General features: G+C 37.1%; 1 protein-coding gene across 2 annotated transcripts in view; it reads left to right on the top strand.

The window, feature by feature from the left end:
* Positions 1–12,361, top strand: part of NPEPPS (aminopeptidase puromycin sensitive) — a gene marked incomplete at its 5' end in the record, with an annotated part of 79,986 nt that overhangs the window by 40,477 nt on the left and 27,148 nt on the right. For both annotated transcript variants that reach the window (XM_084237728.1, XM_084237727.1), the window contains 6 exons: positions 3,527–3,648; positions 6,416–6,523; positions 8,505–8,705; positions 9,158–9,254; positions 9,362–9,395; positions 10,237–10,351. In XM_084237728.1, coding sequence (XP_084093854.1) covers positions 3,527–3,648; positions 6,416–6,523; positions 8,505–8,705; positions 9,158–9,254; positions 9,362–9,395; positions 10,237–10,351 — 677 coding nt within the window. The remainder of the gene's footprint in view (positions 1–3,526; positions 3,649–6,415; positions 6,524–8,504; positions 8,706–9,157; positions 9,255–9,361; positions 9,396–10,236; positions 10,352–12,361) is intronic.

The following is a 12,361-nucleotide window of genomic DNA, read 5'->3' as shown; positions in this document are numbered from 1 at the left end:
GGGTAATTAACACTAGTCAATACATTCATTAATGAGTTAAAGAAAAAAGTTTTAACTTGTGTTTTGTTTGAATTTCAGGTAATAGCCTTTCCTAGTACTTTGTATTTTATTTAGTGTGCCACTTTTTGGATGTGGTCATTGTCAATATCTTCTTGTGGTTTGATGGCCTTGGAGATTTAAAACCAAGTTAAAAGTATAAGCAGCCTTTCTTATTTAGTTAAGAGTTTTAAATCTGTCTTTACTCAAGTAGGAAAAGTCAAAAGTAGATTTTCCATGGAATATAAGTTATATAAAAGACATCTTAACAGTTGACTTAGTGAAAACAGACTGGCCAGTTCCACTTACAGAATTGTGACATAAAATTACATGATCCAATTCTCTTGAAAGGTAGTAGGTTTTTATAATTCATTAGGTATTTCTTATAAACTTTATTACTGTGAATACATCTGCTTTAAAAAAAAACAACAACAGTGAATTACTAAAGAAAATAGAAATTTTTGGGCCTCCCTGGTGGTGCAAGGGGTTTTGTGAAACTGCCTGCAGCCGCTACAGCGTGGCACGAGTTCGATCCCCGGCCAGGGAACTACCCATATGGGGCCACAGACCTCTCCTGTCTCACCTGCTGCTCCCTTCAGCAGTGTATTTCAGTCAGTCTGCCCGTTCTGCTCCCCACTCTGTCTCTGGTGAATCCTCTCACCCCCCACACCACTGGCCTGTACCCCAGTTCCTGTATGCATAAATAAATTAATCTTTAAAAAAATAGAAATTTTACATTATTTATTCTTAATTATTTAGAATTCTTTCAGATTGTTTTATTTATTTGTGTTCACTATTCCAGTAAGCTATAATACTCTTTATGAAGTGTTTTCCAGAGAGAATTTCTGATTGTTTAAAAATACAAATCACAGATGTCTGTTTAGTTGAACTTCAGCTGAATTGTTTTAATTTTTCCCCAACACAATTACTTTAAGAATGTGACACATTCTTTAGTGATGACTTTGCTGCAGGGATCTGAAATTTTCATTTGAAATTACTTTCAGAACCATTTTGAGGCACATAAGGAAATCAGTTTAATTACTTCATAGATGCACTTAATGTTTTGTCTAGAAACAGCTTTTATCATTCATGTTTCTGTAGAGTTGACCTTTTCATGACTTTTGGACCTTTGAAAAGGCAAATTCAATTTTGGAAGCTGAAGATTTGACTACAGAACATCCAGAAGGATGTATCAGAGAAAGAGACAGAATCAAGAACATTTTGAACAATGTTGGTGTCATCATTACAATATCCCAGAATGACAGTTTAAAGCATTAGGATATGAAAGTTTTGAAATGATTGGCAAACTACTTTGTAGTCATGCCTTATGTTTGATTTATTAGACTCCCAGGCTTAAGATCCTTTTACAAATAGGCACTTTCAAAATATCAGCTACAAAGCCAACATTTTTCTTGCTTGACTTGTAAAATTTAGAATGAGGTTACTCTTTTGTAGTGCATCTGATTTTTAGTTGAGTGTAGTAGATTTAGTAAATAATACTTATAAACTTTTTTTCTGTTACGGAAGTATTTGTACCCCAAAACTCCTATTTGTCTAAATTGGTTTTGCTTTTATACAACAGGAATATATATTCAGATTGCATTTTTATGTGCACCTAGTAATTATTAATAAAACGTATCTCTACGCCTCCCTGGTGGTGCATCGGGTTGAGTGCAGCTCTTGTGAAGCTGTCTGCAGCCTTTGCACCGCCAGTTTGATTCCTGGCCGGCCGGGGAGATTTCCACATGGCGTGGCAGACCTCTCCTGTCTCGCCCCCTGCTCCCCTCAGCAGTGTATTTTGGTCCTTCTGCCTGTTCTGCTTCCTACTCTGTCTCTGGTGCATTCTCTCACCCTCTGGTGCCTCTGACCTGTACCCCAGTGTTTGTATAAATAAATAAATCTTTAAAAAAAAAACCTATTTCTTTCACAGTATCAGCTTGCAAATGATTGGGGTGATTATAATTTGTTTTGTGCCTTTTTCACTTATCAAATCATTGATCTTCTCTCTAGTTCCTCACAAAAGCATGGAATCAATGTTCTGTTTGGATTGAACAGCTGGTATTTTATCTTAATGATAGAGTAATTAGCTGTATTTCTGTTTCTGTGCATGAAGTCATCTAAAAGGACCAATTTACACGACCCGATTGTCAGAGAGCATGAATTTTATACTGACCAGTCCTGAATTTTTATCCCATTCTTGGTATTTACTGTGTGTGACCTTAGGCAAATTATTTTTTTTTAAGATTTATTTATTTATACAAGCAGTGGGTAAAGTCAGAAGCGCGAAGGGTGAGAGAATTCACCAGAGCCAGAGCAGGGAACAGAACAGGTAGACTGACGAAATACACTGCTGAGGGGAGCAGCGGGCGGCAGGAGAGGTCTGTGTGCCATGTGGGACCCTCTCTGGCCACCGGGGATTGAACCAGCGCTGCAGAGGCTGTAGGCAGCTTCACAGCCTGGCGCTCAACTGCTGCGCCACCAGGGGAGGCCCTAGGCAAATTATTTAACTTTTCATCCTCAGTTTCCTCATCTGAAAAACTGGAGATAATACCTACTTTCAAGTTCATACATATTTTAAAGCACCAGGTACAATAGCCTATCATACATTTAATAATAAATGTTTATAACTTTTCTTGTTTTTATCTTCATGTATTGGTAATTTGAAACTAAATTAATAAAATTTAAAAACTTGGGGCCTCCTTGGTGGCATAAGGGTTAAGTCTCAGCGCTATCATTGCTGGGCCCTGAGTTCTATCCCTGGTGGCCAGGGAGCTGACCCACATGGCACAGCAGGCCTCTCCTGTCTCTCCTGCTGCTCCCCTCAGCAGTGTATTTCAGTATATCTGCCAGCTCTTCTCCCCACTCTGTCTCTGGTGAATCCTCTCACCCCTGCCCCTCTGGCCTACACCCCAGTTATTGTATGCATAAATAAATAATCTTAAAAAATTTAAATTAGGGCCTCCCTGGTGGCGCAGCGGTTGAGCGCTGGGTTGCGAGGCTGCCCGCAGCCTCTGCAGTGCTGGTTCAATCCCCGGCTGCTCCCCGGCATCTGGAGGAGGGTCCCACATGGCGCGCAGACTCTCCTGCTGCCCCCTGCTCCCCTCAGCAGTGTACTTCGGTCCTTCTGCCTGCTCTGCTCCCCGCTCTGGCTCTGGTGAATTCTCTCACCCTCCCGCGCTTCTGACTGTACCCAGTGCTTGTATAAATAAATAAATAAATAAAATCTTTAAAAAAAAAAAATTTAAATTAAAGAACTTTCTAAGCTTTCATCCTAAAAAATGACTCTAAGGTTAACTTTAGGATTAAATTAGTCTGCTATTTACTTTAGTAAATACTGTATTCTCTCCATTGCCCCAGGAGTATTTGGGGAAGGAAGGAATGATTTGAGCATTGTAAATAACCAATTGAATTAGTGTCTTAAGGACATGTTTTTGATAACTTGTATTAAACATGGTCATAAAAGTGATTTTCATTTGTCTTTAAATCATAGGGACAGGAACCTTAAAGATAGATTTTGTTGGCGAGCTGAATGACAAGATGAAAGGTTTCTATAGAAGTAAATATACTACCCCTTCTGGAGAGGTGCGCTATGCTGCTGTCACACAGTTTGAGGTATGCGTTCTTTCTTTCTGAAATATTATGACCTTAAATTAGACATTTTGAAAAGGGACACATTCTATTATTTGCATGATTTTTTGCAGTTAGGTACCTTTGCTATAATTAAATACATGATTTTTAGAATTCATATTTTATAGTCAACCAGTTATCTCCATTATAGGAAGGAGGGAACTGGGCGTTTGGACTGGGGAATGATTATCTGCAGTTATGTTTATGTAGCTATAGGTATATAAGTATATGTAGTTTGTTAACTGTGTTACTGTACTGCGTGTGTGTACAACACAGGTAACAACTTCCAGTTACCTGAATTGCTTTAATACAGTGTATCTTTTTCACTTTCCTAATCAAAATTATCCTTTTAGTATTTGACAACTATGGTTTTTCCTACTAAATTAGTAATGCTATTATATACCAGATCTTTGGTTCTTTGACATGTCTGTTATCTTATATTTCTGTGCTTTCATTGATTTCTATTTATCAAATATTTGTAAGTTATATAGTTTGTTTTAAATCTGCTAGTGGTACTTTTAAGTGTTACATCTAATTAAATTTATTCCTGTAAATTTCATTATGGATAATGAAACAGTTGATAGCATCTATTTTTATATTTCTGTGGCTATATCTGTATTGTTTGTTTTGTACATCTAAAATTTTGGATCCAGTTTACAGTTTGTGTTACCTGGTATATCTTCTCTTTGAAGAATTTTATGTTGCTTTCCATTTTAAAACATTATTTGCTGCAGCTATTTAGACTGATTTTTGAACACTTAATCTGGAATCATTGACAGGAGTATGTTAAGGTAGGGTGTGCAGGTGGTATATTTCCTGAGCCTTTACTTGTCTAAAAACCATTCATTTGCCTTGATTCATGACCAGTCTTACTGAGTATATAATTGATTTTTTGTTGGAAAAAAAGAAAAAGGAATAGCCCCTGACATCCAGAAGCTTTCCTGGCATTCACAGTCTGTGTTACACTGTTGGACACCAGCAATATCATAAATAACAGCCTCATACAGGGCAATTGAGACCATGATAGACAAAAAAGGCAGTATCATTGTAATTTCATCAAGCATAGATAAAAACAAGGGCACTGTGCTACCCATGATATAACAAACATCTCCCTCTTGGTTAGAATGAGTAATTACTACTTCCTCCCAATTACAATGCCCTAACCTCCCCTCGCTAGATAAGCTTTATTGAGATAACCACTCATAGAATTGCCTCTGTTTTCTGACAGCACCCAATTTAAAGTGAATCCCCTCTTCCTTAGACCCTTTCCCAAATCACCCAACAAGTTACCAAATCATTTGATAGATTCTTTCTTACATTCTTTGTATGACTTCTCCCTTCCTGCAATGGGTAATAAGCCCAACGTGTTCAACTATAAGAGTAGTACAGTTGACTTACAACTTTCTCTTTCAAAGTTATAAATATTATAAATATTTCAAAGGTATAAATATTTACCAGAGTCTCCCATAACTCATTTGGTCAAGGGAAGAAATCATAGATTTTCCCTGTGTAGGGTAACATGTTTTGTTTTGCTTTGTTTTCTTTGTTGTTTGTTAAATTATCACCTTGCCTCTAAAAATTAAAAATTTTCGCCAGGTGTTCACTTTTCATTAGCTTTCACAAGAAAAGTGGTGGATCATATTGATGGTCAGATTCAGATCTTTCTTTAGTGGAACAAGATTTTCTTCTTTTACATCTTTATTGTGGTTTCTGTTCTGATTCCTTCTTCAGGAACATCAGTTAATAATAGGTTTAGCGCTTGTCTCTATCCCCCAAATGTACCTTTTATTGTTTTTAATCACTTTTACTTTGAATATTTTAGAAACCTTTTAGGTCTTGTTGTCTGTCATTCATTTAATTTCCTTTAGTATAAATTTATTTCTCTACTGATACAGTTCCTAATTTAAAATTTTCTATGGTACCATTTCTTTCCTTATACTTTTCAGATGTCTTATTTATATTTTAATAGAATTTCTATTAATTTATTTGAGATTGCAATCAGCTATCTAACATATTCCTTAAAGAACACTTTTTGGTTTTAGAAGTACATACTTCTACATTTCTCTCTCTCTCTTTTTTTTTTTTTGGCTGCTTTTTGTGATACAGAATCCTGTCACTGGTTTACTTTAAATTTTGTTATGTTAAAGTTTCTTTTATAGCTGATAATCTGTTGAACCACTAAATTTTATTTTGCTTTAAAAAGCTCATTATTTTTTATTTTTAAGGAAAAAATAGAGGTAGTTCAAGTAGTAACAGTTTTATCTGTAGTAGATGGAAATGCCATTAAACAGATACCTGTTGGGAACCGTAGATCATCTGTCTTTTTTCCTGTAGCTGCCATTCCAAATAAAAATCTGAAGATTTTTTTTATTTAGAAAATAAAAGCCAGGGAGGCTTTTTCGTCTGGTTTTCCCAGCTCTGAATCCCTATAGTGTACTATTGCTCAATATTGTATGAAGATAATTGATGAGGCCATTTGCATTAAAGTTGAAATGTTCTATTAAAAATAAAAATATCTCTCAATTATTCTAATATACTATAAGTCATTAAGATTTGTAGCAGACCTAGTTCCTGAATAATTGCTGATGTGGCAATGATAGCCTGTATTGGCTGTTCTTTGTAGTTAGTGCCTTCCTTATTGCCTGGCACTGAGTAGAAAGCAGATATTTGAACCAATGAATGAACAATAGAATGAAAGAAGGAGGTGATGGTTACTTCATGAAATACTTATATTTCATACTCTTTTCTTAAGGCTACTGATGCCCGGAGGGCTTTTCCTTGCTGGGATGAGCCTGCTATCAAAGCAACATTTGATATCTCATTGGTTGTTCCTAAAGACAGAGTAGCTTTATCAAACATGGTATGTATGTGTTTGTAAGTATAGTTAACTTTTGAATAAACTTTTAGCATATTTAACGTGTTGATAAGATGGGTTAGCATGAAACCACCTAGCACAGACCTGATACATAGTAGGAACACAAATGTTAGCTTTCCTTATTTCCAGTAAGCCCTCTTTTTAATTGCCTTATTTGGAAAGTCCCCCCAACACATTCCACTCCACCCTACCAATGGAGAATTCCTTGAAAACTGGATTAACAAAATTATCTATTTCTTTAAATTCAGAAATCTGAATAAATAATGAATTTGTTTAATACTATCTACAAGACAAAAATCTGACTCCGCTCTCAAATACCAAAAGTTATAGCCATATAATGTAGTGTATTTAGGTTTTTGACTGATTATTTTCTTGGAATGTACTCTCTTTTATGGATGGCATTGATCTCATCTATAAATATTCACTCTTCGAGGACTGCCTAGTTTAAGATGTAGTCTGTGGTCTGTAGTCTTTAATTAGTCTGAGGAACTTGGGAAAGCCTGTTGCACCTGAAAAATAACTGGGTTTCGCCTCCTTTATTGATGGAGAGAATTCCATATACAGAATGCCACTCTCCTCTCGAATATTCTATCTATCTATCTATCTATCTATCTATCTATCTATCTATCTATCTATTTATTTATTTATTTATTTATTTATTTATTTATTTATTTATTTATACAAGAGCTGGGTACTGGCCAGAGATGCGGGAGGGTGAGAGGATTCACCAGAGACAGAATGGGAGTAGAACAGGTAGATTGACTGAAATACACTGCTGAGGGTAGCAGCGGGCGAGATAGGAGTGGTCTGCTTTGCCATGCGGGTTGCTTCCTGGCTGGCCAGGGATCGAACTCATGCTGCAAAGGCTGTGGATTGCTTCATAGTGCGGTGGTTAACCCCTTGCGCCACCAGGGAGGCCCTCGAATATTCTTAAGAGAGGAGGTTAATATATTAAACTGAAATACTCGTTTACAACTTAGTGTGAATAAATTCAGGCCTACTCACGAATAAGTCTTCTTGGAAGAAAAAACAAAGAGGTCTTGAGGAAACTGAACATGAATAGGAAAAAGAGGGGGGACATCTGAAGAAAATTAGGGACTCCACAGATAAAGTGGACATTTCTTCACTAATTTTCTCAGAGCCTACCTTGGTAGAGAGAATGCTCTAAATCTAGAAATTTTTACCCTGTGAAATGTTAGATTCCACAATTACATTTTTTAAAGAAGATTTATTTATTTATGCATACAAGAACTGGAGTACAGACCAGAGGTGCAGGGGCCGTGAGAGGATTCACCAGAGACAGAGTGGGGAACAGAACAGGTAGACTGACTGAATACACTTCTGAGGGGAGCAGCGGGCAAAACAGAAGCCTGCTGTGCCATATGGGTAGCTCCCTTGCTGGCTGGGGATCAGACTCGTGTTGCAGAGGCTGTGATAGCTTCACAGTGCTGTGCTCAAACTTTTGCGCCACCAGGGAGGCCCCCACAATTATATTTATTTATTTATTTTTTTGTGGGACCCTTGCCGGTGGCTGGGGAACGAACCAGCGCTGCAGAGGCTGCAGACAGCCTTGCAGCCCAGCGCTCAACCGCTGCGCCACCAGGGGAGGTCCACATTTAATTTTTATAACTAGTTTAATAATTGTTGTCTCCCACCTTCATTTCACTTGAAAAATGTCAAGGTCTTAATTAAAACATCCTGGTATCTGGAATATTAATAGGTAATTAGGAAAAGTTTCTTCTTTTCGCTCACAAATCCTTGGTAGTTTTAACACCTTAGCTTCCAACTTCTTGTTGTAAATGCTTTATTGGGTCACTTTCCTTCTTATTTGGAAAGCTGTTGACAGCAAAAGAGTAATAAATGAACTGGGACAGAGAAGTTAGCAGTGCTGGGAGAGGCAGTGGTTTGGGGCTGTTGTTTAAAGTGTTTATATAAATCTGTGTACATCTCCTTTTTTTTTTTAAAGAATGTAATTGATCGGAAACCATACCCTGATGATGAAAATGTAGTGGAAGTGAAGTTTGCCCGCACACCTGTCATGTCTACGTATCTGGTGGCATTTGTTGTGGGTGAATATGACTTTGTAGAAACAAGGTCAAAAGATGGTGTGTGTGTCCGTGTTTACACCCCTGTTGGCAAAGCAGAGCAAGGAAAATTTGCGTTAGAGGTAAATGTACTTGAAGAGGATTGTTCCAACAGTCCATAACTCCAGGTTGGGGAATTTACATTTCTGATCAATTATTAGTACAATTATTTGTAACTTAATCTGAAATTTGTTGTGCTACTTTGCTTTTATTTTTAATATGATTTTGGAATTTTACCAGCCTTGGTATTGCATTAATATTTTATAGGATAATGATTAAGAGAATATTAAAGTGGAATTTATCCAGAAAGTGGGTGGGAAAATATGTAATTACATTTTTCATACCAAGTTTTAAGTGGATTAAAGTTTGACCAACATATACAAAACTTGGTGCTAAGGTAGTCTTCGGAGGTAGGGCTCCCTGGGGTTTTTAGTAACTTGAGATACTTTGGCTTGCAACAGGATTCCTTTGTGGATTTCTATATGAATTATAATAAAATATTTATCAGATGGTTCTTCTGTTTATACTTTTATAGGTTGCTGCTAAAACCCTGCCTTTTTATAAGGACTACTTCAATGTTCCTTATCCTCTACCTAAAATTGATCTCATTGCTATTGCAGACTTTGCAGCTGGTAAAGTAAATTTCATTTTATTGCTGAATTGTAATAACTTTTTGATTTTATGATTTTGAGGAAGAAGTATGTATATATATCAATAAATGTTTATTTATTTTATGAAGGTGCCATGGAGAACTGGGGCCTTGTTACTTATAGGTATGTTAATGATGCATTACCCTGCCTTATCTTTTCAATCACTGATTTCATTAGAGCTTCACTCCTAATTATAACTGAGTAGTTTTTGCTTTGAGATCTGCAGTAAATTTTCCTACCTTCCCCCACTTGTGTGCCCATTGCAGAAATGCAGATGAACACCCTCTGGCAGGCACTCTTACCTTATAGTATAAGATTTTAAAGTTAGCATCTGGCATTAGTAATATTTTTCGATATATTTTTGGCTGAGTTTCTCATTTTGGTGCCTTCTCTTTCTCCCAGTAGTTTCATAGTTATTTACCCAGCTTGAGGAAGAACTTTCCCTGATTTAATATCTTCTAGCCAATTTTATACATGTTTTTCACCATACACAAATGTGGGTTGTCTAATTTTTTAAATGGATCTGTAAACAAGTTTTTTACTTTTTTTCCATTTCCTTCTTTGATGAGCTAAGTTTTGGACAGCTTGCTCAGTGGTTTTTTTGGGACTGCGGAGTGCATCTTCCCCCTTAATGGAAGGACTGCTGTCCCTCTATACTTAGCATAATAATCCTTAATCCCTTAGACAAAGTTTTCCTAAAATTTCAGGCAGCTGTCCTGTCAACAAACTGATAATTAAACTCGCATCATGTCTTTGATCTTCTGTTGTATGAATTCTATTGGAACAGTCTTCACTCTTCCTGGAATGTTTTCTATTCTGTATACTTGGAGGAAATGTTTTCTTGACATCTCTAGCTCCTGACTTGGCCATCTTATTTACTGTTTGAATCTCCCTCCCCAACTTGTTCATGTCTGCTTTTATTGCAATACTTTCATTGTTTAATTTTTTTTTTTTTAAAATACAGGGAGACTGCATTGCTTATTGATCCAAAAAACTCCTGTTCCTCATCACGCCAGTGGGTTGCCCTGGTTGTGGGACATGAACTCGCCCATCAATGGTTTGGAAATCTTGTTACTATGGTATTTAATATTTTTAAGTGCTCAAATATATTTTATCTCCATCCTGCTGCACATAATTTTGGCTACATATTATTTCAGGTTTGGCTAGAACACTGCCCCCAAAAAATTGAACGATAAAAACACTTTATTTGAAGACGTCCACTTTGAAAAGTGTACAGTCTTTATTCAGCAGAAAATGCTTCCTAAACTGATGTAGAATTCTGCAAATGTGGGAAAAGTAATGACACTAATTTGGGGAAAGAACAGGTTCTCTGAGGTAGAGTAATTCCATGCAGTGAGATTCCAGGCTAACTGTACTTTTGTGAGTCATATTTATTATGTAGTTAAGTAACTGAAGTGTAACCTGGTAAATAACAAACTAATCTTTGATTACGTTGAATTTTTTTTAAGATTTTTTTAATTTATGCATACAAGAACTGGGGTGTCGGCCAGAGGTGCAAGAGGTGAGGATTCACCAGAGACAGTGGGGAGCAGAACAGGCGGATCTACTGAAATACACTGTTGAGGGGAGCAGCGGGTGAGACAGGAGAGGTCTGTTATACATGTGCATTAGCTCCCTGATGGGGGATTGAACTCAGGCCTCAGTGGCTGGTAGATAGCTTGACAATTAACCTCTGTGCCACCAGGGAGGCCCCCTAATGTAGCATGTTTGTTGCTATCAAACAATTGTTTATGCTCAACTTTGAGTTGACTATTTTTTATTACTATATTTTAAAGCTACCAGCAATAAATTTTAGTAGGGGAAATGTGCTTTTAAACTTTTTACCAAGTTTGAGTTACTGCTATTCTAGTTATTAGATGTCATTGTTTCATTAACTGAAATTCAGTATCTTAGAGATAAGTTGGAGAATAGCTTTGTACCAGCTTATCTCAGTATAAACTACTATGTGCCCAAAACACTGAGACTAATAACATTTATCATTTAACATTGAAAATGTTTTATCGTTTCAGAATTTTAAAATGCCCTCTTGTTTTTCACCATTGCCTTAGTCCTTTAGCATCTTTCTTGGATTCATACTTTATTCCCATAAGATATTTAATCAGCTTTAATGTAAACTGGATTGAAATTATTACTGAATCCAAGGGGTTTATCTCTTGGCTTGTCTCAGCTAATCGATCAAGTAGAAAAACTTTGAGGAGTTAATACTTGAATCAAGATGTGGAAGGATAACTTTTAAAGTACCTTCTCACCTTCCTGAAGGGAGTTAGGCCCTTTTTTTTTTTTTCAAAGATTTATTTTATTTATGCAAGAGCTGGGGTACAGGCTAAATGCGTGGGAGGGTGAGAGGATTCACCAGAGACACGGCGGGGAACAGAACAGGCAGACTGACTGAAATACACTGCTGAGGGGAGCAGCGGGTGAGACAGGAGAGGTCTGCCGCGCCATGTGGGGAATCTCCCTGGCCGGCCAGGAATCGAACCCACACTGCAGAGACTGTGGACGGCTTCACAGCGCTGCGCTCAACCCGCTGCGCCACCGGGGAGGCCCAGGGAGTTAGGCTCTTTATAGGATTATTGGTATTTATTTGGGCAAGGTGGGGAGCATGGTGGGATGCCTGGGATCTTGACTGCATAGGCACAATATAATTTCATGATTAAATCATGCTTCTTCATGGATTGCATGTTCAGAAGGCACCCAGGTTCCCCCTTTTGTTGGGGATTTTTATTATGCAAATGACTGTTAATGAATCTAAGATAATGTGAAGTCACTGAGAGTCTTCTTTGGGCTTGTTGGTTTAACTAGTTAAGGCCGGAATCAAGCCTCCCCCTTAGTTGAACAGTGCTCAATAGCATTGAAAATGCAGTTTTATTTTGTAAAACTTCTGCCTTTTAAGTAATGAAATCTCTTTCTAAAACGTTTTTTAAATTGATTTTCTCTGTGATCCATTATATTCTTTGTCCACTATTTACTCTTATTAAGAAGTGAGAATTTTGTACTTTCACTACAGGTCTACTTACTGCCATGACATTTTTGTTAACTTCATGTAATCCATACTTTAGCAGTACTGC

This window comes from Talpa europaea, assembly GCF_964194135.1.
Source record: "Talpa europaea genome assembly, chromosome: 7".
Lineage (NCBI taxonomy): Eukaryota > Metazoa > Chordata > Mammalia > Eulipotyphla > Talpidae > Talpa > Talpa europaea.
This window is presented reverse-complemented; position numbering and strand designations above follow the sequence as displayed.